At 35.9% G+C, this 25,637-nt stretch overlaps 1 protein-coding gene across 1 annotated transcript in view; it reads left to right on the forward strand.

Annotated features, from left to right (window-relative positions):
* The window catches only part of LOC121424594 (phosphatidylinositol 3-kinase regulatory subunit alpha-like), a 64,056-nt gene that overhangs the window by 25,836 nt on the left and 12,583 nt on the right, over nt 1-25,637 (forward strand). The window contains exons 7-12 of the mRNA XM_041620344.1: nt 7,390-7,506; nt 14,655-14,750; nt 17,172-17,270; nt 20,868-21,077; nt 22,280-22,466; nt 25,414-25,508. Coding sequence (XP_041476278.1) covers nt 7,390-7,506; nt 14,655-14,750; nt 17,172-17,270; nt 20,868-21,077; nt 22,280-22,466; nt 25,414-25,508 — 804 coding nt within the window. The remainder of the gene's footprint in view (nt 1-7,389; nt 7,507-14,654; nt 14,751-17,171; nt 17,271-20,867; nt 21,078-22,279; nt 22,467-25,413; nt 25,509-25,637) is intronic.

Below are 25,637 nucleotides of genomic sequence, written 5' to 3' on the forward strand. Positions count from 1 at the left end.
GGCAGAAAATATGTGGTATGATGAAAGTCAGTCAATTATTTTTCATTGTAGCTAAAAAAAATGCATTAATTGTTACGGACGTTACACAGTTCCATGGAAAAATGGAACGGGAAGTTAATTACGCATATCAAGGTTCGCTGATGAGATATAATTTTTATTCTTTTTCCATTTATCTGAAGCTTGCTTTCTTATCCACAAACATCAAATAACAAGCTATATGACACTTTTAAAGAGATAAATGAAGAATTTTTATGACATCCATTATTTTCTTGATTATTTTTTTATACATCGCATTTTGACACACCCACATTCAGACGACAATATAATTAGTAAAACAAACATTCTGAGGTAAAATCTTTTCAGATTCCCTAAGTATAGGTATACCCCTAACCAACCATAGAGGAGAAAAAAACATACAATCAATTTGAAATTTTGGCATTCATGTCACAGTTGGTGTGGAATTGACCATGTACATGTTATAGGCCTAGGCTATAGGCCTACATGTACTGTATGATGAAATAAGGGTGTGTTTATGCTTCCATTGCGAGGACAGAATCAGCGATTTCAAGCGTATATTCAAAACGCCGATCGTAAACGTGGTTCTGGGAATGCTGTTTATGCTTCACTTTTCCGAGCAAATCATGATCTGCTGGCTTCGCATCGTAAAGCGAGGTCAAATTGGGCGTGCCTTTTTTCGAAAGTTTTTTTCCGATTGTTGTTATTACGTAGAGATAACATGGAGCAATACGACTGTATTTGCCCGCAGATTTTCATCTCACCGGAAGCATGTACCAAATGACGCCAATTAAACACGTTTTGGATCGTGGTTCTGTTTATACTTCCACAGAAAGCCTGATTCTGGTCAAACGACGTTTACAAACACACCTTTTTGTGAGTTTACGATCGGCGTTTTGAAACAGCATTAATATGAAAGTAAGCATGGACGCAACCATGTTTTGGACTAATCACGTTTGGAAACGCTGATTCTGGCCTGAAAAGTGGAAGCATAAACACGGCCTAAATCTATTTTACGTTAACACAAAGTAATTGTCAACAAAAAAATGGTTAATTCTCTACATTGTACATGCATAACAAAAATGGTCTGAGAATTGGGAATTTAAAAGGGGAATTTGCCTCTTTTGCATCAAGTTGTTTGTATTAATACATGAAGGGATGTGGGTAGGGTCTACAGATCAAAGGGAACTTTAGGGTTTTAATGATCCGATAGTTCTTTATTGGAAATCGTGCAACATGTATATAATAGGGTTGACTGAGACATTCTTCCATAGAAATTGCATCATTCTAATTTACCAGTTTAAGTATTAAAACATTTACACTTTAATGAAGGACAGTTCTCACATTATTTGCATTCTGACAAAGCTTTTTTTTAAGAAAAAAATATTGTGCTGTGCAATCCACTTCATCCCAATCATGTACTATGTGTGTACATGCGTGACATTATCAAAGCAATTTGTACAGTTGTACACCAACCAATTAAGAAAAAGAACAGACTGATATACATGTACCTGTATATTGTTTAGGGTATCCTTCAGGTTTTTTTTTCTCAGGTGGTTTTGGCGCTAATTATTTCTATTTCTGTCTCTTGCTTTACTGTATTCTCCAATGCAAGGAATCCAAAAGCGAAAAATGCTGTCATTCATACATGTGTATACAAAGTCTGCAAAGGTTGACTATCCATACTGTATAAGTCCAGCAGACACTACATGTACATTATTCATTGTGATCCAATGTTCAAAGAATTTGATAATTTCAAACATTCCAATCTATAAAATCTTATCAATCAAAGTCCCAAATAGTGGCATGATCACAAATTCCAGTCTATTTTGTGTCTCCCTGTAGGAGAAAACAAAAATTGAGTTATAATGATGTCACTATTACATGTAGCTGCGATATATATATATACATGTACATGTATGAAGCCAATTTGGACTTTTCTTCCACCACAAGGCTTGCAGCAAACAGAATTCTGATTTTCGTAAATTAGCATCATGCCCAAACTGCAAATAAAATGATTTAACTTCTTGAAAAAATTGTAGTTAATGCAAAAAGAGAATTGTTAAAAATATTTGTTGTAGTTGAATTGTGTAGAGTGTGGCAGGATCAAGTTGAATACATGTACATACATATGGGTCATTCCACGGGGTTGGGGCAACAGCACTTTTTTGTGTTCCTTATGAATTGTTAGCTTTATCCTGAAAATGTGTTTGGTGTTTTGATGTTGCAATGTGGTTTTGTTGGAAGGCAGTTATGTAAGCAATTACTTGATGCAGAAATAAAAATGTTGAACTGCAAGTATTATTGATGGTGAGACTTTAAATGATGATGTCCAGACTCTTTTTTGGGGTACCAAGTGTGACATCCAAAATGGTCATTTTCAGTTGAAGATATCTAATCAAAAGATAAACTTAGTCAAATTCAAATGGCCATGATTGATAAAGCAACATTTGTTTAATAACAAAAGAGTAATGGGATAGCAAATGAAAAGAGACTTCATATCATAAATCATTTCTACAACTCGGCATACCACCGTTACATGCGATGTCCGCGTTTATTTTTTTCTGTAACGGCGGTAATGTGGTAAATATCTAAAAATCAGAAATCATTTTTTCCAAAGTTATGTGTCAGAAATAAAGGGCAGGCAGTAAGCAACTGTTCATCAAAAGATTAGCTTTGAAAACCTATTGTAATGTCATCTAAATTAATCGAGGGTCGCCGATGTTTTGGGCGATGTCCGGGCCAAATTTGTAACGGTGGATCACATTTCATCGCGTATGTAAGAAGGAGACACCGGAGAAGAGACCGTCGTTGTATCAGACGGACGGGATGTTAGCCGAAATCCACATGCACATGAACAGCTATGATAGCGGGCGTTTTGAAGCATTGCAATGGGGAATATTCCTGCAATATCTCTGTAACGGTGGAATGGATATCCACGATGTTTTCCCTTTCACAGCGACGTAAGTACGGAGATTTATCCCAATACTCGTGTTTTGAAACTAGTTAAACCTTATCTTTAAAATATGGAACTATATTACCATGCAGAAAGTGTTTTAAGTTTGAAAAATCTCGCTAATTTTCCACCATCTTTCACTTCGGTCCCACGTGTAGCTTCTCGTGTAAGTGAAATATGTGATTGAGACATTGCCGTGTTTGTTCCAGATTTGCTGAATGGTTCCAAAGAAAATAATGCTTTTATTACTGTAATTCCGTGCAAACATATTTTGAATGGTAGCTGACATGATTCAATCGTAATTTAGTTGATTTTTTTTTACACAAAAATATGTTGATTCAATAGGCCAATGGATACTCAGAAACAGCTCTTTCACTGATGATCATGACGGTGACATCTCAAATTTGGTACAAAATTTCTCCTTGTTTAAATTGGCTCCTACTGATTCTAGGTAATATGGGTATCAAAGACCTGATGATTAATTTTGAATTTGCAAAAAAAATGAGAACTTAGAACCAGTGGCGGCGCCACGGGGGAGGCAGACCCCCCCCCCCAAAAAAAAAAAAAAAAAAATTTTTTTTTTGCTCGTCAGCTGATCCCAGCCCGAAAGGAGGGGGAGGGGCAAAATAATTTTTCTGTTACCACCCCCCCCCCCTACACATAGTAGATGGGCTTTGTGTATGATGAAGCATGGGAATAATTCAATTACTAGTAATTCTTAGCTGTAGGCTTAACCTTCCCAAAACTTCATCTTGTTGAATGTTGGTATACTTTCAGCACTTATTCTTTTTCCCTCATTTCTTTCTCCGTTTTTTCAATTTTTTTTTTATTTCTATATATTCAGTTGTTAAGGACTTTTTTCAATCGTATTTTAATTTATATTTATTCAATTGTCAGGAGAGGGGGTGGGTATTTGTTTTATCAGAAAGCAAAAGCCTTTGTGATTGTTTTCAATGTGATTATTTTTATTGCAATATAACGACATTTTAAAAACATGTACAAGCGAAGAAAAGAAAAAGTGACACAATCGAGTTTGTTTCACAAGAGTTTATTTGCTGTATCAGAAGGTAAATTGCAGATTTGAATTCCATTAATTCATTTAATTCCAATAAAACATAAATATATTATGTAATTGCTTGAACAATTAAACTTCGTAGATGAAAATTAAAGAGGATGGTCATACAAAACTAAATGGAATTGTCGAGATAACCACCCTTGATTATAATGCAGAATAAAATTAGATTAAATTCATCCATTGAGAAACGAAATAGATAATTTATGAAAAGGTATCGGTAATGGGCAAGTAATTGTATTGTGAAAACAAAGACCACAAGAAAGCAAATACAAAAACCTTGTATAAAACAACTTTATATTTAATTTATGAACTAGGAAATGATGAATTCTAATTGCTATGAAAAAAATACAAAGTGAGGGTGTATTTTGCAAGAACAGATCAGATTCCTTGTCATTGCCCTAGTAATCCACCCCCTTACTTTAATGAGAAAATGTCAAGACATGTACATGGGTAAGTGATTTCATATAATAATATCGTGGAAACAATCCAGCAAGTTTTGTTGATTAAAATGTAATAATTTGAATTGTGTAAAAAATAGTCAAACTTCCAAATAATATTTTTCTCAAATAACTACAGGTAGCCTCTGTTGAAGGTAAAAATGTATATCTTCAGTACATGAAGTGTCAATCCGTTGACCTGTACTCCTGGCCTGATGGCGAAGCACAATTCTACCTCTATCTATTTTGTGACATTGACAGAGTCCTCTTCCAAACTCCCAACTGACACAGTTGTCATTGGGTCACCGATCTTCTTGAAGTTCATAAACTTGTAACCTGAATGCAGAGAGAAATATTGCAAGTTATTTCTTATTGTCAGGTTTAGTGTACAGTGTAATAATTTTTTTTTTTGCATTTGCCAGTAAGAAGTTTACCATAGAGTTTTTAACCAAAGGAAAAGATTGTAGTTTGCAGTGTTATTCTTGAACATTTATTAGAATAGCTTAGTAGAAATAGTACATTTTACTTTCTTGTTCACAACTCTATGTTCAAACAACAGGTGTAAGTTTTTTATATTCAATTTGTCCATTAAGTACTTTACAATTGTCCTTTTGGCATGCTGGAACTTAATGTTTTATCCAATGCATTTATTCCAGCGATGACATGATTATATTTTACTTAATATTATTTAGAACTACATTACCATGTAACTGAGGTAAAATAAGTTAGAGTAAACAAATTGAACAAGTTATATGTGTAAGGTACATGTATTAATGCATTGTCCATGAATTGCATGCCAACTTTGTCTTGTTTTGTCTTGAAAAACCATACATGTAGCTTAGAGGAACTAAACTAGTACCTTTTCCCTACATCTTTTTCACCCGAGTATTGTATCAAAGGTATCAAAATTATAATCGTGTACTGTACATGTATGAATAAAAAAAAAACATTTTACATGTACCTGTTCATTGATGCATTTTAGAAGCTTGACTGTAGATGTTGTATTTCTACACTTGAGTAAGATGAGTTAACTCGCATTAGTGTGTTGATACTAAAAGAATGGCAAGTACATGTAATACTATTCAATATGATCATTACAAGGACATGATGTCCATGTAACGGAGGTATGTACATTTGAGAGTAATATCGTGAAGGAGATATTTTAAAGTAATAAAGATTTGGAGATCATACATGAAAAGCTAGCACTCTTGTTTTTTTCCCCTTTAGACAGACACATTTGTTTCCAGAGATAGACGGAAGTGGAACCTTGAGGATTACCGTAGTATTATTTTAAATATAAATTTATCAAGAATTTTGTACATTTTTCCTTGTTTAAACTCTAATTTAAATTGCTTTTATTTGCAAAGAATTAGACATGAAAAATGTTTTTTAGTATAATCAATTGATCTTGTGCAAATATTCTAAGGCATGAAGTGGAATTTGGTGTTTAATGGCCATTAATGGACCTTAACTTAGCAATGCTTCAAAGTATACCTCTGTTACTGAGACATGATGTCCATGTAACGGTGGTATGTACATTTGAAAGTAGAATCTTGAAGGAGTTATTTTAAAGTAAAAAGAATTGGAGATCATAAGATAATACTGTTTCGTTTTTTTCCCTTTAGGCAGAAACATAAATGTTTCCAGAGGTAGATGGAAGTGGAAACTTGAGGATTATCGTAGTATGATTTTAAATATAATTTGTCAATAATTTTGTACATTTTTCCTTGTTTAAACTCTAATTTAATTTGCTTTTATTTGCAAAGAATTTGACATGCAAAATGTTTTTCTTTAGTGTAATGAATTGATATTGTGCAAATATTTTAAGGCATGAAGTGGAATTTGGTGTGTAATGGCCATTAATGGACATTAACTTAACATTGCTTCTAAGTATACCTCTGTTACTGAGACATGATGTCCATGTAACGGTGGTAACACCATAAATAGGAGGTTAGGCCAGAAAGAGTAGTTTAGTTTTTCCAAAGAGAATATTCCATTCTGTTGAGGCATGACTTCTCTCAACTATTTAATTCTACATGCCATCAAAAATTCAATTTTCTAGACTGGTGAGAAAAAAGAACGACACAGAACATGGCACTGGTATACACACAGAGCATCAAGTTCCATTTATTGATGCTAAATCTTTCAAAATAAATATGCCATGTTGGAAAGTGTGGAATAAAGTGACTAACAATGTTGTTAGCAAAATATTTATCAAGAGTAATGGAGATCAACCCCTTTATTTTGACAGTGGGAGAGCATAGTCTTAGTAAGGATGATAAATGATGTCCATGTAACGGTGGTATTTTGTCAAATCTTATTTCTCAGTTTACTCCAATATGCAGGGTGGTATGAAATGCCTGTAAGTGGATTTAGTTGAAGGATTGTCCCATGAAACATATAAGAAATAAAACATTTCATTTATTACATTTCTATTTTTTGACCCTGATGTCACAATTTTTGCCCCAACCCCATGGAATGACCCATATGTAATTGCCTGAGTCAAAGAAATTTTCTAAATTATGTACATGTAGATGCACATGTACCTCTTCAAGTGAAAACAGCTTTTACTGTGCTACTGTACTTTGACAAAATGGAGCAAGTGAAAAAAGTATCATTTGTTGTAAATGAGCAATGCGTGTTCGTCATTTACACAGGCGTCAATGCAATTTAACAGCATATTTTCTTCAATATCTTTCCACAGAACAATCATTTCTTCCCCAAATTTTGCCTGAACGTGCATCATACAAAGGGTGTTTCAGAAACGATAAACTCAAATGTGACCTGTCACTTGCTTCCTTTTGCCAAAGTTGGGCAGTGTGGTAGAACTGCCTGTATTTTTTGTTTGTGATTACATTATTGTTATTATTGCTGACATCCTATAATTTCTGTTTGTTTTTCCCCAGGTACCTATCCAAATAGTGAGCATAGATTAAAAGAAAGGACATTCTCTACCATGCAGTGGTGCGATAAATGTGGAAAGTTCATGTTTGGTCTCGTTCAGCAAGGTCTGGAATGTTCAAGTACGTATTCTACAAAGCTTTTATATTCTTTGAATTTCTTCATGAATGTGATCTGCTTTATACTTTAATTATAGCAAACTTGTGAGCACTTTTACATACATGTATATGTACATGTACACATTGTACTTCAGTCCTTCACGTTTATAATTTCGTGGAGCTCAATAAATCGCTCTCCTTGAGGAGCTCAATTCAATACAATACATGTATGATGAATTGTAGATTTTTTTTAACATCGTATATGCAATAGCTGTGTAGCTATTAATTAATCTGTGGTAAAACTAGGCCTGGGTCGATACGTTTACAAAATATCGCGCTCCTGCTTTTTGTAAAAAAAATACTGCACCCAAAAAATTGCCAAAATTTCACATTTTACATCTTTATATCCATGAAATGGCTCTCTATTTTCCATTATTCCTTGAAATTATGTTGATTATAAAAAGTTGAAAACTATCAGAAAAATGAAGAATATTTACCTCTTTCCCGACTCTGATTTGAATTTACAGTCGGTAAATATTGTAGTCCCACATGTAGACTTCCATGGTGTTGCCATGAAAATCTACATATGGGACTACAGTATTTACCGAGTTCAAAATCAAATCAGAGTCAGGAAAGAGGTGAATATTCTTCATTTTTCAGTAGTTTCCAACTAAATCAAGATAATTACAAGGAATTATGGAAAACAGATGCCTATTTCGTGAATATAAAGATGTAAAATGTGAAATTTCAGCAACTTTTTGTGAAGGCTTTTTTTTTCGAGGAGCACGATTTTTTGTTATTTTTTTTAGGAGTGCCGGCGTGATCGCGCTCCTCAAAAATGAAGGTCTGGTACTTGTGTGCATTTTGCATGGCACACTGAAATATCACGAGGGCTGTTCATACACTAGGAAAATTGAAATTTTGACCATGATTTAAATTTTGATTTTCTTTTTAATAAACGTTCACACACAGAGAAAAAGAGAGATTTTAATTAAAAGGAAGTTCTAACATACAAAACTTTACATGACCAGAGATTAATCCTGATACAAAGAGTTGGATTAACATGTGTACATGTACATTACTTGTATGCACATACAAAGGCATACATGTATATACAATTACTACATGCATTAAATTGTGGGATATATTATGATTATTTTGCAAAGAAGATCTGTGATTTGAATCACGATATTATTAAAGGTCAAGTCCACCTCAGAAAAATGTTGATTTGAATCAATAGAGAAAAATCAGACTAGCACAATGCTGAAAATTTCATCAAAATTGGATGTAAAATAAGAAAGTTATGACATTTCAAAGTTTCGCTTATTTTTCACAAAATAGTTAATATGAACAAGCCAGTTACATCCAAATGAGAGAGTCAATGATGTCACTCACTATTTCTTTTGTTTTTTATTGTTTGAATTATACAATATTTCAATTTTTATGAATTTGACGATTAGGACCTCCTTGCCTGAACCACAAAATGTTAAGATAATGGAATTCCACATGTTCAGGGAGGAATGAAACTTCATTTCACATGACAATGAAGAGAAAATCAAAATATTTAGTATAATAAAATACAAAAGAAATAGTGAGTGAGTGATGTCATCAGTTCCCTCATTTGCATACCGACCAAGATGTGCATACATGTACATGTATAACTGTTTTGTCAATTGAAGCGAAACTTTAAAATGTCATAACTTTCTTATTTTACATCCGATTTTGATGAAATTTTCAGTGCTACGCTTGTGGAATTTTTCTCTTTTTATTATGATAGTTGCGTGAGACAGAGATTTGAGGGGATGAACAAGAGTCCAAAATGCTTGAGTCTCACGCATAATGCGTGAGACTTGGTAGCTCTGTATTAAAGGATCATGACAATTCGATTCTTGAAATTATTCTGTTCAGACACACCTACCTACAAAAATTTACTTTTTAAAATTTGATTAAAAAGAACCATTTTCATGTTAAACTTTTCTTTGTGTATGAATGCCTCTGTTGTATTAAACTTATCAAACTTATCTGTATAAAAACATGGACATTGCAATGTACATATCTTTTTTGTAAGTTGCATGCACATGCAGTTTTCTAAGAGTGTGTTCACTTGATTTTCATTCTAAAAAAGCTAGAATCACAAATCAAAATGCAATCACAAGCAGGAAATTTTTATACAGTGCAGTTGAACATGGGAAAAATTGGCAACATTCCATATTCTAATTGCTCATACAAAAAGTATGTCAATAACACACACACAAATAATGACAAGTACAGATTGTATTACTTGTGAACTACTCATACGATTACCAGTGTCAATAAAATGTACATTTATGATCTTCATCTTCATTTGTGTGTACATGTATGTATGGAGGGGGGGGGTACATGTATTGCAAACATACATATGTGTGTGCTTTGATATTACAATACATGTACTACTGTTTAAAAACTAATAACAGTCTTCATACAAATGGAAAAATCATATTAGATTACTCCTGCATGTGAATGTACATGTAATTATGTCAAGGATTTTATATTGTCTGATCAATGCAATCACACGTTTGCACAAGGGTGAATGTCAAAATCAAATCCTTCCATGCCAACTTTAGTCTAAATATCTAGTTTTGCGAGTGTTGAAGGAAGAGTTTGAGTAGGGGCCAGGTTATTTGGATACAATAATGAATGATATTCTGGCCTGGCTCGTCAAGTATTGTCAGTGGAATATGTAGATGTACATGTTCATGTAGCAGTCCGTCCTAGTTTTCCTTTTAATGCTGTTTTGTGATCCATGTGGAATGATAGACTTCCTGGAGGTGTATAGTCTTTCCTGACTTCCTAGCAATCTGGTGGATAGCTGGAAATATTGAACCCCCCTTTGTCTTGCTAGCCTAGGAACATGATTCGAAAACCACCACGTAGATATACCTGTGAGTTTTGCCTCTCAAAGTTTTTTAAAAATTTGTTTATCAATAGATATTATGTGAGTTTAACACAGATTTTTTACATTACCAACCTTTAAACTGTTTTTCATCATGGGCTTTATGCAACAGGTTGATACAATAAATCAGCAATTTCATGTATACGTGTATAAAAATGTGATTTTTAAAGTCGTTTTTTTATGTGAAGAGCTTGATTGTCAACCAATCAGGAGCGCACATATTTGGAATTTGTATTTGATTTTTTTGATTTGCGTATTAATGAAATTAATATGCAATACATGTATTTAGGCTTTAAAACTTTATCATGTCCTCGGCCATGATTTTCAAATACTCTGATGTGTTTCAACATTATGGCTATACATGTATACACATGTACATGTAATTGTATGCACATACTGTACTTGTACATGCACAGAGATGCCAAGTTCAAAAAAATGTTATGCGTGAGATTTTCATGACTCGACGTCTCTGTGCGCGCGCGGCCAGTACTTACACTCGTACGTTGCGAAAAGGCGCGCGCATGAGAAATGGGCTTCAAAACTATGCGATGCACGCACGCGATTCATCGTATCACGTACTAGCTGTGTGCTGACTGCACTCTCGATTCGTCTCGCGTGCCGGGCTAGACGCGAAGGCGGTCGGCCAGTCGTATAATCTGGCGAATAATGCTACTTTTTCTCTTTTTTCTGTCGGGTCCCGATGCGTGAGAAAAATGGGTGCTATGCGTGAGATCGTGAGACGGACCCTGAATGCGTGAGTCTCACGCACAATGCGTGAGACTTGGTAGCTGTGCATGTATGTACATGGAATGAGTTTTCTTGATGTGTATTGAAATATTAAACATCAATTTAAAAATGTGTCAAGCTGGATGTACATGTACATAAAATATAAAAAGCGGGGTGAAAATTCTGCTAAATAAAAAATTTATACGTGTATGTAGAAATGTAAATGTTAAGGTTATTAATATCTCACTTTGGGCTATTTTTTTCAATGTACCTGTATGTAACACAACTTATTTTTAAAAATAGAATGCACAAATTCAACTTTATTGTTGAATATTTACCCAAATGTACAAAGGTTTTGGGGAATATTAGAGCCCTGGCGATCAAAAGGCAGTATCAAGGGTCATCCCAGGTTTTTTTTTAGTTCTGGCTAATGCAGATTTGCAGATTAATGAGGATTTTTTTTTTCACATTTTGTTGTCTTGATTTCTGAGTAATTATTTTGGGGCTTTGGAAAGAAATGGGAATAATCTGATCCATGGGAGAATGATGTTCAATTACCCAAGGAAACCAGCTGGTGCCTGTTCAAAGTATTAACCCTAAAAAGACTGGGGGGGGGCTGATTCAGCCCCCCCCTCGACATTTTTTGCGATAAATCCGCTGCGCAAAATTTTTTGACCGCGTCGCTCGCTGACTTTTTACTTTCAAGTCTCGCGCAACTTTTGAGACCAAAATTGTGACCCCCGGGTACGCGGTTCCAAAATTACGCAACATTTCATAAGTGCATGCAGACCCAAAATTACTCAAAAACGTGAATTTGTGTACAAATCCAATGCAAATAGTGTTCTTAGCCAAAATTCATAAATGTTTCATTATTTTTCCTTTTACTGCTTAAAATCAATTAATTTTATCTTGTTTATGGTCAAAATAAAGTCCCCGACAATTTCCATTGAAAAAACAATAAAAAACAAAAAGTCAAAAAACAAAGAAATACATAAGAAATTTAGAAAACAATAGAATACATAAGAAAATAAATTTGATTTTGAAATTTTTTTTAAATCAATTTGATCAGATGCCTATCTAGAGTATGTGAAACAAAAATTAGCATTTCAGGGGCATTATTTTATTAATTAGAGCAAACTTATGATTTTACGCATAAATTAGCATAATTAATGAGACATGAGATTTTTTGCCGAATTTGATGTTATAGTTTTGTAGATAATGCCATGGGTAATGCGTGTGCCAATTTTCGTCGCGATCGCGCGATCAACGGCCGAGATCATAAGGGGGGGCTGAATCAGCCCCCCCCCCCCAGTCTTTTTAGGCGTCGAAATAGCCCAGTCTATTTAGGGTTAAAGCTATGATGACTTCATTTGTGAATACATGTACATGTATGTACATTTTCGGTTACTCTTCGTAATTCCGAAGGTTCGCAATTCTGAACATTTGTGGCGTTATTCCGAAGGTTTGATAATCTGAAAACGAAATAAGTTCGTTGTTCCGAAGGTTCGTTAGTCCGAAAACGAAATAAGGTTCGTTAATCATTTCGTTTTCGGACTAACGAACCTTCAGAATTACGAACGTCACTTCGTTTTCGGACTAACCAACCTTCGGAATTACGAACCTCATTTCGTTTTTGGACTAACGAACAGTCGGAATTACGAACTTTCGGAAATACGAACCTTCGGAATAACGAACCTTCATAACGAAGCTGCGGAATTACGAATGAATGCGACATTTTCAAGGTATGTTCATGGAAATGGATACTGTTTGTATTTGATACCCAAGGTGCATGGCTTTACACAGGGGGGTGGGGGGTGTTGAAAATCTTTTGTACTGAAAATTTTCACAAAATTCACCTAAAGTGTGCAATTTCACAGTAAAAAAATGCATAAAGCATGCCCATGGCAAACTTTTTTGCTTCGCTCCATTGCTTATGAGTTTCTCAGACAATTGTTGCGCATATGGCCATGCTGAGGTGATGTGAATTATTTATGGAAGGCTGTAGTGGTGCAAGGTTCATAGAGGACAAGTCCACCCTATAAAACAAAAAGTTGAATAATAGGGAAAAATCAAACAAGCATAGTAACATTGAAAATTTGATAAAAATAGGATATAAAAATTAAAGAAAGTTATGACATCAGTTTCGCTTTAATAATTGCGTATAACAGTTAAATGTGCACATGATCCTGGTCAGTGTGCAAAAAAGCAAGGGGACTGATGACGTCACCCACTCACTATTTCTTTTGTATGAAATACGATATATTATAATTTTGTCCTCTTTGTCATGTGAAACAAAGATTACATGTATTCCTCCATCGACATGTGGAATTACTACTGTTGCTTTTAAACATTCTGGCTTGTATTCTGAACTCGGGTTTAAATTAAACCGTGGTTTAAAGTTTTGGTTTAACTATGGAGAGCCAATCGGGGCACAAATCTCTAACAGTACACATTCAATTCATTAATTCATATGACACCCAAATTGTCTGGGAATGATAAATTTGAAGTATTTTTGGATTTTTCCTGAGCATTGTTAAAGCAAAAGAAAACAAAACAGTATAAAACATCTAATATATGATAAACAGAATGCTAGAATTTTTGGCTCCCCATAATTTTAGCACAGACAACCAAGTTAAACTTGACTTCAGAATACGGGCCTCAGTTGTTCAGTTAAGGTGGTTATTATTAAAAATATAAAAATTCAAGTATTGGATTATTCATACAAAATATAAAAAACAAACAAAAAAATACATGTAGTGAGGGACATTATCAACTCCCTCACAAATCACGGAGTTGTGCAACTAATTTTTGAAAAATGAGCGACAACTTAAGATGTCATAACTATATTTCAGCAGTATATGCTTGTTTGATTTTTCTCTTAAATTTCTGGGGTGGACTTGACCTTGACATGTAATCATTATTTGGTCAAATCTGTACGTACATGTAGTGTGTTCCAAAATAGTCAGAAGATATGGGGATGTTTAGGAGTTGACAAGACTTGAAAGATGTATGTGGGCCTAATTTCTTAATGATGATGCACGGCATTTGTATAGCGCCATATACCTGCCGAAAGATATTCAAAGGCGCTTTTTGGAGGAGCCAGCCAATCTGGGTCACCAAGAAATGTGTGCGCACATAAAACTGTGACCTGCAGGTCTCTCCTCCCGATATAACTGATTGGGGGAATGCAGGTGGACCACTACACCGGGGTTTCCCCCTACTCTTATTTGAATAGTGCAGTGGGTTCTTAACGTGCAAAGGTGTTGACTCTCCTCTACACGGGGCCTCCCTTTAACATCCTATCCGAGGGATGGAGTGTTTTCACTTGTAACATAGCCTGCATCTATGAAACGGGAGAGACGTTTACACACAACGCACTGGCTTCAGTCATCCGCCCGGGGTGGACTCGAACCCACAAACTTTGGTTCAAAAGGCAGACACTTTTAATACCGACTGAGCCAACTTCGCCCTTGCTTTGATTTTTTTTCTCTTAAATTTGTTTGTTTTTTAACAGATTGTGGATGTATCTTCCATCGTACATGTGCAGCTACTGGTCTTCCTAGATGTGACCCGTCAGGGGTCAGGACGAGAAGAGATAGTGCTATACGTGGTAAGTAATTCAATTTCAACCTTAAACAAATATCCCGGCGTTCGTCCGAACCATCGGGGAAGAGGTGGGAATTATGGGGAAAATCAAGTTTGAGGGTGTTTTTCAGAAAATGAAAGTACAATTCCTGTTCAAAAACCGAAATTACAAGCATGTAGCTCTTTTGCGATATTTTCTCCAATCCTTAGTTTTGTGTAAAAATGAAGATACCAATGTCAGGCAGTTGTCTTGGTCTTTCCAGCCACGTATTTTTCTAGCAATGAATATGTTGTAAGGCTGGGGAACTAAAACTTTATGAAAATTTATAGGAAACTTTTGAAGTTGATTTTCTCTGAAATTGGTTTACACTGATCATTGTATGTGTGATACGACGGTTCGAATGATCGTCAACGATATGTGGAAGGGTGGCGTGGTGGCTTTGACCCTCGTCTTGTAATCAGAGGGTTCTCATCTGGTCTGGCGTCCTTTGGCAAGGTGTCATTCCACGCTTCCCACTCTCCACCCAGGTGGTACATGGATATCTGGTACATGCAGGGTGTGAGAGTGTGTGTACTATACCCAGCAATTGAGTTTGGAAACTCTTGTTGGATTGCTCCCCAGAGAGTGGAGAAAGTGCGTGCATTAGTTGCGGGCAAGCTAGGTTCCGAACTTCCGATGATTGTGATGATATTATAAGTAAAGCACATTAGAGACATCGTTATGATGTATGAAGTGCTATGTAAAAGTGGAATATCTTTAATTGATATTTTTCAAACAATTTTCAGGGCTGTTAGGCAAAGCTTTTTTATTATGATAAAGCCGTCTGTATTATAATTTAAAGCTACATGTATACAGGGCTAGTGACTTTGTGAGCACTATACATAAGGTACCACAATTTTCCTAGTGTAAAGGACATGTCAATAATTTAATAATTTTCATTTTTTGTCTCACCTGCGAAGCAGAGTGAGACTATAGGCGCCGCTTTTCCGACGGCGGCGGCGGCGGCGTCAACATCAAATCTTAACCTGAGGTTAAGTTTTTGAAATGACATCATAACTTAGAAAGTATATGGACCTAGTTAATAAAACTTGGCCATAAGGTTAATCAAGTATTACTGAACATCCTATTAGAGTTTCATGTCACATGACCAAGGTCAAAGGTCATTTAGGGTCAATGAACTTAGACCATGTAGGAGGGATCAACATCGAAATCTTAACCTGAGGTTAAGTTTTTGAAATGTCATCATAACTTAGAAAATATATGGACCTAGTTCATGAAACTTGGACATAAGGTTAATCAAGTATCGCTGAACATCCTGCACGAGTTTCACGTCACATGACCAAGGTCAAAGGTCATTTAGGGTCAATGAACTTTGGCCGAATTGCAGATATCTGTTGAATTCCCATCATAACTTTGAAAGTTTATGGATCTGATTCATGAAACTTGAACATAATAGTAATCAAGCATCACTGAACATTTTGTGCAAGTTTCAGGTCTCATGATTAAGGTCAAAGGTCATTTAGGGTCAATGAACTTTGGCCGAATGGGATTATCTGTTGAATTACCATCATAACTTTGAAAGTTTATTGGTCTAGTTCATTAAACTTGGACATTATAGTAATCAAGTATCTCTGAACATCCTGTGCGCGTTTCAGGTCACATGACCAAGGTCAAAGGTCAATGAACTTTGGCCGAACTGGGTGTATCTGTTGAATTACCATCATAACTTTGAAAGTTTATGGATCTGATTCATGAAACTTGTACATAAGAGTAATCAAGTATCACTGAACATCCTGTGCGAGTTTCAGGTCACATGATCAAGGTCACAGGTCATGTAAGGTCAATGAACTTTGGCCATGTTGGGGTTTTTGTTGAATAACCATCATATCTCTGTAAGTTTATTGGTCTCGTTCATAAAAAGTGGACATAAGAGTAACCATGTATCGCTGAACATCTTGTGCGAGTTAGAGTAGTATTCAAAGTCAGCACTGCTGCTATATTGAACTGCGTGATGCAGGTGAGACAGCCAGAGGCATTCCACTTGTTATTCTTTTTAAATTATAATTTATAGTAACGATACTATGAAGTTATAATGCCTGACATGTTTTTATTTTGTATTCCAATTTGTCTTCAATTTACATGTACATCTAACAATAATGACTGCATGTAACATTTCTTTTGTATTTTTTCTCCCAAATTTTACAAAGCCTGAATACAGCATGAATTTGAAGGGATATATGGATATGGATAAAAGTGATGATTGTCCACCTTTTTTTAATTAGGATTTAATGTTGTATTTCCTGTGCCTCAGTTTATTGTGTGAAACCCATTTTGGAAGTTAAATTTCTAATTAGTGCTTGCATTCAAGGACCAAGGAAGCATGTTTCGTTTTATTTATTACATATGGAGTATTCTGGAGGAGTTTTTTTTGTTTTTCATTTCCAGCCAATGTGTTCAGCCAAAGCCTTGCAGACCAGTTTGATCCGTCTCATTCTCACGCTCCTCTTGTAGTCGTCAAGTGTGTGGAGGCCATAGAAAGTAAAGGTTAGTCACACCAAAACACATACGTGGGCGTTGCTTATCTATTGGGGCTCCTTCAATCAATTATATATTGTCTTGCAATTAATTGCAATTTGCTTTTGATTACTGTTCTGCTTCTTGGAACTAGTATGCTTTTCACATTGCATTTTCTAAACCCATACTATCTTTTTTTTGTTTCACACTGTCTTTATTAACCCCATACTATTTGCTTAGCAGGGGTTAATGCCTTAAAGGGGAAGTTCACCCTGACAAAAAGTTTATTGTAAAAATAGCAGAAAAAATAATAAAAAATATTGCCGAAGGTTTGAGAAAATTTCATCAAATAATTAAAAAGTTATTAGAATTTCAATTATTTGATTTGTGACGTCATATGCAAGCAGCATTCCTACATAGCGAATGGTAAAAAATCAATGAAATGTCATTTTCTCAGAAAATTGAAAATGGTTTTCACTGTAACTTTTGTATATCAATAGACAAATCATTTCACCCCCGATCATGAATAGAAAAAAAAATTAAGTCATCAGGAACCATGCAAAATTTGAAATTCATACATTTTATATTACATAACACATGAGGCAGCTGCTCGTTTATGACGTCACAAATCCCAAACTTTGAACTCTAATAACTTTCTTACCCTTTAACGGATTTTCCTCAAACCTTCACCAATAATTTTTACTATTTTTTCTGCTATTTTTACAACAAAGTTTTCTTCAGGGTGAACTTCCCCTTTAACCCTGGACTATTGCACAGCTCATGAATATTCATGGTTTTGCCACACAGAGCGTGATTAGCGTGCCATTTCGACGTATGTGATTGGCTAATGCTTAGCCCCACTCTTCCTTAGCCCAGTTTCGTTTCACACTGCATCACTTAGCACCGCAATTGTGGTGATAGCACCGCAATTAGCTGGCTAACCCTGCTTTAAAGATGTAAGTATGACTAATAGTCGCACTTATATGCCTAGTTGCATGTGGTATAAAAGGCATTGCCAGTTTTATTTTTAACAAAATTGGTCAGATCATGCAAAGTGAATGCGCACTACTGTGTATTGATCATTAAGATTGGGCATTGCATGTCATGTACGTGTCGACATTTAAGTGCGACCTAAGTCATACTTAAATCTTTGTGAAACATCCCCCGGGGGCCCGTTTCATAAAGGACTTGCAACTGTAACTTTGCCATTGCGGCAACTGCCATGGTAACAGGGCTCAGCAGCCAATCAGAAGCAAGGTTGCCATGGTAGTTGTCATAATGGAAAAAAAAATGGAACAGTTGTACACTCTTAAAGAGGAATTCCAGTAGTTGCAGTAAACACTGATTACATGAGAAAGTCTGTAAAACCAGGCTTAATTGTCAGTATATCATCGAGGATCTAGATCTGGTAAAGTTACATAAACTGAACTTTGTGAAATCTTGAAATCTACGCTGAAAAATGTTCACACTGAAGATCACCAACACAGATAGGCACACGTGGGACAGTGTATTATTATTGCTGGAATAAAGACCCGACGGAAGTGACCGAATCCGCGTTTATTTTGCTTATTTCTCAGCAACTACACAATTTCTTCCAGAATCCTTTGGCACATATTTTTCATTCATACAGACACTTGGGTGGTCATTATATTAGATTCTGTAAAAAGTCATTTTGAGATCGTTACCAATACTGGAATTTATCTTTAAGTGCGACCTAAGTCATACTTAAATCTGTGTGAAACATCCCCAGGGGGCTTGTTTTATAAAGGACTTGCAACTGTTGTAACTTTGCCATTGCGGCAACTACCATAGTAACAGGGCTCAGCAGCCAATCAGAAGCAAGGTTGCCATGGTAGTTGTCATAATGGAAAAGTTACAACAGTTGTACACTCTTAATATGAAAAGGACCCCTGGTGTACGTTTGGTCACTTCCACGGTTGTTTAATATTCGATATTTGGAATGTTTGCAGCTTTTTATTTCCAGTAAGAAGGCAAGTACATGTACATGTACATGTATGTCTATGGAAATGCAATTTTTTTCTTGAAATTTGTACTATAATTGTTAATAATGACATACACTTTGGATTTTTTTACCAAAACTAAAGACAAGCTTTTAAAGTAACAGATTAAAATTTTCATGCAAACAGCACCACTTTGCGTAATAGTAATTGAGGATAGCTAGATAGAAGTAAGAGAGGGGGGGGGGGCTAGAGAGAGACAGAGAGATGGGGAAAGGAAAGCCGGGAAGTATTCACATGCGATCGGTTGTTTAGAGAGGCAACCAGCATGAGGCGAAGTGAATTATGCCAGCGACAAAAACAGGATGGGGGCTATTACATGGACATCCTGCCCTTGATATGGAAGACCTTCCCCCTTTTTGACATTTTGAGGAGAGGTGAAGTTTAGCATCTCGAGCGCCCCGGCTGCCAAAATATAGAGGGAACAAAGTCGTTCCTGTGATCCCCGTTGTCAGAACTGATTTAGCTGGAGAAACCGCATCAAGGTGTTTTTCAGTCTGAACTTGAAGGAGAGACTCGCTGTGACTTAAACCGAAACACTGTTTTGTATCCCCCTGGAGATTTCAGAGTGGAAATGGGGAAAATTATTAATTTCTAAGCCCGTAACCTTCATGCAATTCTGGATCAGATGATGTCATCAGTGTTTACATGTAATGTACAGCTATGCTCAAAAGTTAGTGAACCCCCTTCACAAAATGCACTCCTTCATGCTCCTTCATGAGTGTAAAATGTTTTACAGCAACATTACAATGTTCTGTGAGCCCAGAGAAACAAACTTGATTTAATGTAATATACATGTAGCATCACCTGAAATTGCAATTGAATATCCTAAACATGGCAGAAATTGAAGGCTCTAAAATATGTTTATTTTCGAGTGATGTTCACTAACTTTTTAACACCACTGTATATGTGTTTATAATCATGGTAGAATGTTGTTTCTCTTCCTCAATTCAGGACATCATAAGTTTGGTATTTTTTTCCAATAATTTTTTATATGAAGAGCCATAAAAATGTACAAAACTCATTTTAGAAGAAAGAGAACAAACGATTCTGTACATACTGTGACCATTTTTTTAATGTATCAGTATCTTGAATGAAATGGTTAAACATATTTGTAATCAAAATAATTTCTAAGACCATCAAATTGGCAATGCGATAAAAACCTCAAAATAACTGTTTTCACCTTCAAATTCACAAATTTTTGACTTCTAGTCATTCTCTGTCAATATCCATTATTTTCTGTATCAATTAGTCAGTGCACCGTTGTCAATTCTAATTTATTATACAATTTTTTGGAGCCTCCCTTTCAGCAATATAGACAACAATGCAGAATTTATGTATTTTATAGGAAAAAAATGTAGCAATAAAAGTAGAATGCCAGTGTTGCCAAGTTGAAGAACAAAAGCAGATTTTTGTTCAGACTAAATTGCAGAGGAAGCATGGAAGTTCTGTATAAATGAAAACCGTGGGAAGCAAAAAATGGTATTTGAAACTGAATGACTAAAAATAAAACAACACATGATACTATTAAAAAAGAAAGTGTACTGTTACAAATTTGACACATTCTTTCAATTCTCAGTTTCACATTAATGTTGTTTGTTGTTGTTAGGTGTCGGAGAGCGTGGTTTGTATCGAGTGTCTTCTTCAACGTCAGCTGTGAACGACATCAAACGTAGCTTCAATGAGAATCCCGATGCCGTTGATCTGTCGCGTTATACCGACGTCCATTGTATCACTGGGGTACTCAAGAGGTATCTGCGAGAACTGCCCAATCCAGTCATTCCAATAGAAATGTATGACAGCCTCCTATCAGCTCATAGTGAGTATCAAAGATACCTCTCCTCTAGAAGTCTTTTAGTAATCTTAGGATTGATTTTCAAATTGATTTTAGCTTTTATGGAACACCAACTGCAAAGCACAAGCATTTATTAGGTGTCACCTCAACCCAGGTGAGGTGAATAGGTACCCGGCAGGATTAATACCTTGAATGCACGAGCGCTGAAAGGCAGCTCGAGCTAAAGCCGGGATAATAATGATAATGCGCCTCGGAATAGAATATTTCTTGATAGATGGCGCTGTATAAATGCTTATTATTATTATTAATTCCTGACAGCTACCCATTTACTTCACGGGGGGGGGGGTTGTTTGACAAAGATTTAAGGGTGACTTACAGTCACTAATCTGGGATAATAATAATAATAACAATGCGCCTCGGAATAGAATATTTCTAGGTAGATGGCGCTATATACATGTAAATGCCTATTATTTTTTATTCCTGACAGCTACCCATTTGCTTCACTGGGGGGGGGGGTGGCGTTTCACAAAGATTTAAGGGTGACTTACAGTCGCACCTAACATCCCAGTTGCATGAGGTGTAGAAGGCACCACCTCTTTGGTCAAATCATCTAGGAGAATGCACGCTACTGCTTACAGTATTGATTGATAAGATTGCACGTTACACATGTACATATCATGTGCATGTCAGCATTAAAAGCATGAATCCAACATTGGCTGCGGAAAGCAAAAAATTTAGGGGGGTCCACCTGAAATTTTGGGATGAACATAAAAAAAATTCGACAAGAAAAAAAAGAGATCAACCAAAATTTTAGGAGGGACCATCTAAATTTCTGAAAAAAAGGTTCTCAACAAAAAATTTACCCCTCACCTCAAATTTAGGGGGGGACAGGTTCCCTTGTCCCCCGTAAACCCCCCCCCCCCCTGCTTCCGCCGCCTATGGAATCCAAGTCACACTTAACTCTTTCTCAAAACAACCCCCTGGGTTGAGTGCAGCACAGTGCTGATTATCTTCTTGCTAAAGGAAAGAAATAACATTATGACAGGAATTTGAACCCATGACTTTTGTTTTTAAAGTGCGGAGACTAATTCACTACGCAACAATTCTCCACACCATTAAGTGGCATTTTAAGTACGAACAGCTGTGTTATCAAGCAATTTGATACTTAAAAATCTGCCAAACTCTGATGAAACTCTGTCTCTTATGATTGCTTTTCCATTCTGCAGGAACTGTCGACAAGCACGCCCGCATTGCCAATTTGCTGGCTTGTGTAGAGAAGCTCCCCCTAGCACACCATTCAACTCTGTACTACCTGATGGCGCACTTCAAGCGGATCACAACCCAGATTCAAGCCTGGCATCTGGCAGCAGTCTTCTGTCACATCCTGCTTAGACCACCTCAAAATGAACTCATGTAAGCACAATAGGGAGTGTTTCCATTCAGGGGCCTGTCTTACAAAGAGTTGTGATTGATCCAATCAATCGCAACTATGGAAGGCCAGCAAAGTTAACATATGATATGCATGTTTGCTCAAAAATTTCTCTAGATATGAATGTATAAATTCATTGATTACTTGATAATTTGGTATGTTCTCCTTTGTTTGCAAGGGACATCTATGCAAATTTCCTGTAGAAAAAATTATGACACTGATGGATTTCCATAGAGTTACAATTGATTGGATCAATCGTAACTCTTTGTAAGACGGGGAACAGGTCTACTATCTGATGGTCTCATTCTCAGATTGTCTTATACACCAGAATGATTAAACCATTGACCTAAAAAGGCTGGATGGAGTGCGCTGTATGTGCAACCTTCAAGCAAAGGAAAAGTACTCCATGGTTCAAGTAAGAGTCTGTGGGGCCATACCAATCTGTTTATTTCCAATTCGTCTAATGCCAATTCGTCCAATTGCCAACTCGTCTACTACCATTTGGTCTATCATCAGTTCATCTACTCACCACATGGTCTACTTTCTTTTAGTTTAATGCCATTCCTTCTAATAATCAGTTGGTCCAATAGCCATTTAGTCCATATACTGTACCATTTGTTCTAATTAAGCTAAAGAGTTTATCGTGCAAAATGAATGAAAAGAAAAGGGGTATTAGACCAACTGGTTATTAGATGAAATGGTGATTAGATAAAGTGATGATTGGATTATTCACAGTATTAGCTATCAATAACGCACAATCATTGAATGACCAGACAGAGTTGGTCGGTTTGGTTTGGCGTTGACAAAAAGTTGTAATAAAGAATCGATCTTGGAGAAAAAATGATTCATCCCATGTGATTAAAGTGGGACCAAAATAAACCTTTTCATTAAAGAGTTGTATATATACATGCAGCTTTCTAAAGCAAAAGTTCTATGTCCAGTTTAAATTGTTGGTGAAATGTGGGTGCCTTCATTATCTCTTTGCTTTATACTCCATTATGCATAAAGTATATTCGGACACTGGAAATACATTTTTTTCTGTTGGATATTTTTAGATACTTTGGGGCTCCCCACTTTGAAGTTTAGTGTATGTAGACATAATACCTATCAAAGGTGGATGTATGCTAAAATCCACGTAAATGTACTTAATGGAAGTGTTTATCTTTTCCTCATCAACCAGTCGTAAGTTTCGCTTTCTTATGGCTATAATAATTTCTTATGATGAGCTGATTCATTAGAAAGTTTAAAAGGATTTTCCCCAAGAAGCTTCCTTTCATTCTATTTATTCTGGAGCCATTTCTTAAGCTACAGTTCCGCTTTATCCTATGGTCTGCTTTGAATAATTTATTTTGACTTACATTCAGCTGGACTTTGTCATAGTAATACTACATTGCTTATGTACATAATAATCTTTAAAGTTAATATTGATGTAAAGGATTTGTACGTTGATGATATATTAATGAAAACATAAATAGAAAAAAAGAATATTAGATGCTTTATATACTGTAGCACTTTATATAATAGGCATTTTCATAGCGACATCTATCTAGAAATATTCTATTCCGGGGTGCACTGTTATTACTTATTGTGATTTCAAGTCTTTGTTTGTGCTGGGGAATGAGGAGGGGGGTCCAGCCAATTTAAAGGCATATAAGTGCATTTAAAGGTAAGTCTGTAAAAGTTGCTCTTTCATAATTTGAATAATTTCATTTTCAGACTATTATGATGCTTAGCATGTGGTATTTGCATTTTTAAGTAAAAATTTGCCCTAGGCCCTGTCCTGCAAAGAGTTAGGATCGATCCAATCAATCGTAACTATGGAAATCCATCAGTGACATAATTTTTTTTCTACAGGATATTTGCTCAATGTCCTTTGTAAACAAAGAGAAGCGCAGTGAATTTTAGATTTCTTGAAAACAAGGCATGAATACGCATCATAGTTTGAAAATATTTTGAACAAACATGCTTAATAGATGTTGACGTTGCTGGCCGTCCATAGTTAAATATTTTGAACAAACATGCATAATAGATGTTAACGTTGCTGGCTGTCCATAGTCATTGATCGGATCAATCGCAAATATTTGTGAGACGGAGCCCAGGTTGAACAGATTTTTGTGGTTCCAAGTGATTTGCCTTTGGACTACATGTCGTGGTCTAGTGGTTCTGACTCTCGCTTTTCAAACAGAGGGTCGTGGGTTCGAATCCTAGCCATTGCATTTTTTCCTTCAGCAAGAAATTTATCCACACTGCTGCACTCAACCCATGTGAGGTGAATGGGTACCCGGCATGATTAATTCCTTGCATGCACTGAGCCCGGTGGTGGTAGCTCAAGCTAAAGCCGGGGTAATAATAGCAGCGCTTTGTATCCTCAGGCAAAACACGCTTTGTAAATCCAGCTATTATTATTACTCCATGACATGTACAGTGGAAACTTATTAAAATCCATACAGGAATCAATCTTTACATTGATATTTAACTTTGAATTGTGAAATGATGAGGAAGAAGTACATGTACTTGTTGATGTTCTTACAAGGTTAAAACTTTATTGGCGTTGATTCAGCAGACTCAGGGATAACTCTGTTTTAGACGCTTTGAATCAGACTACATATCTTGGACTTGTATTTCAAAGTCTTGCCTTATTTCTTTTTTTTTTAAAGAGAACTCTGAAAAATCGTTCAAGGCAGGACTCCAACCTACGTGAATGATCTTGACCACAGTGAACTCACAAAAGCGAATTGTTTTACCGAACGCGTCACACTAAGCACGTTATATTCTGCCATGAATATTCATAAAGCGTAATCTGGCTAAAGGAACCCTATTGGGTACTGAGTCTGCCGAATCAACGCCAATATAGTCTTAGCCCTTCTTACAAATCCCATGCTGAAAAGAAATACATGTAATTAAAACGTCATGTTCATTGGTGTTTTTCAGAAATGTCATCCGGAACACGAATGATCACAAGGAGATTGTTAACACGCTGATCGAACACGGACGATGGGGAAACTCATCGGACGAAGACGCACCAGGTATTTCCCACAATGTTTAAAGACATACATTTATATTTGTTCTGATTTTTAAAGTTCTCATTTTGGTTCTTGGAAATGGATCAAACATGTGCCTTACAGTGTAAAAATACAAGTCCAAACATTTTCGAA

This window comes from Lytechinus variegatus, chromosome 11 (assembly GCF_018143015.1).
Source record: "Lytechinus variegatus isolate NC3 chromosome 11, Lvar_3.0, whole genome shotgun sequence".
Lineage (NCBI taxonomy): Eukaryota > Metazoa > Echinodermata > Echinoidea > Temnopleuroida > Toxopneustidae > Lytechinus > Lytechinus variegatus.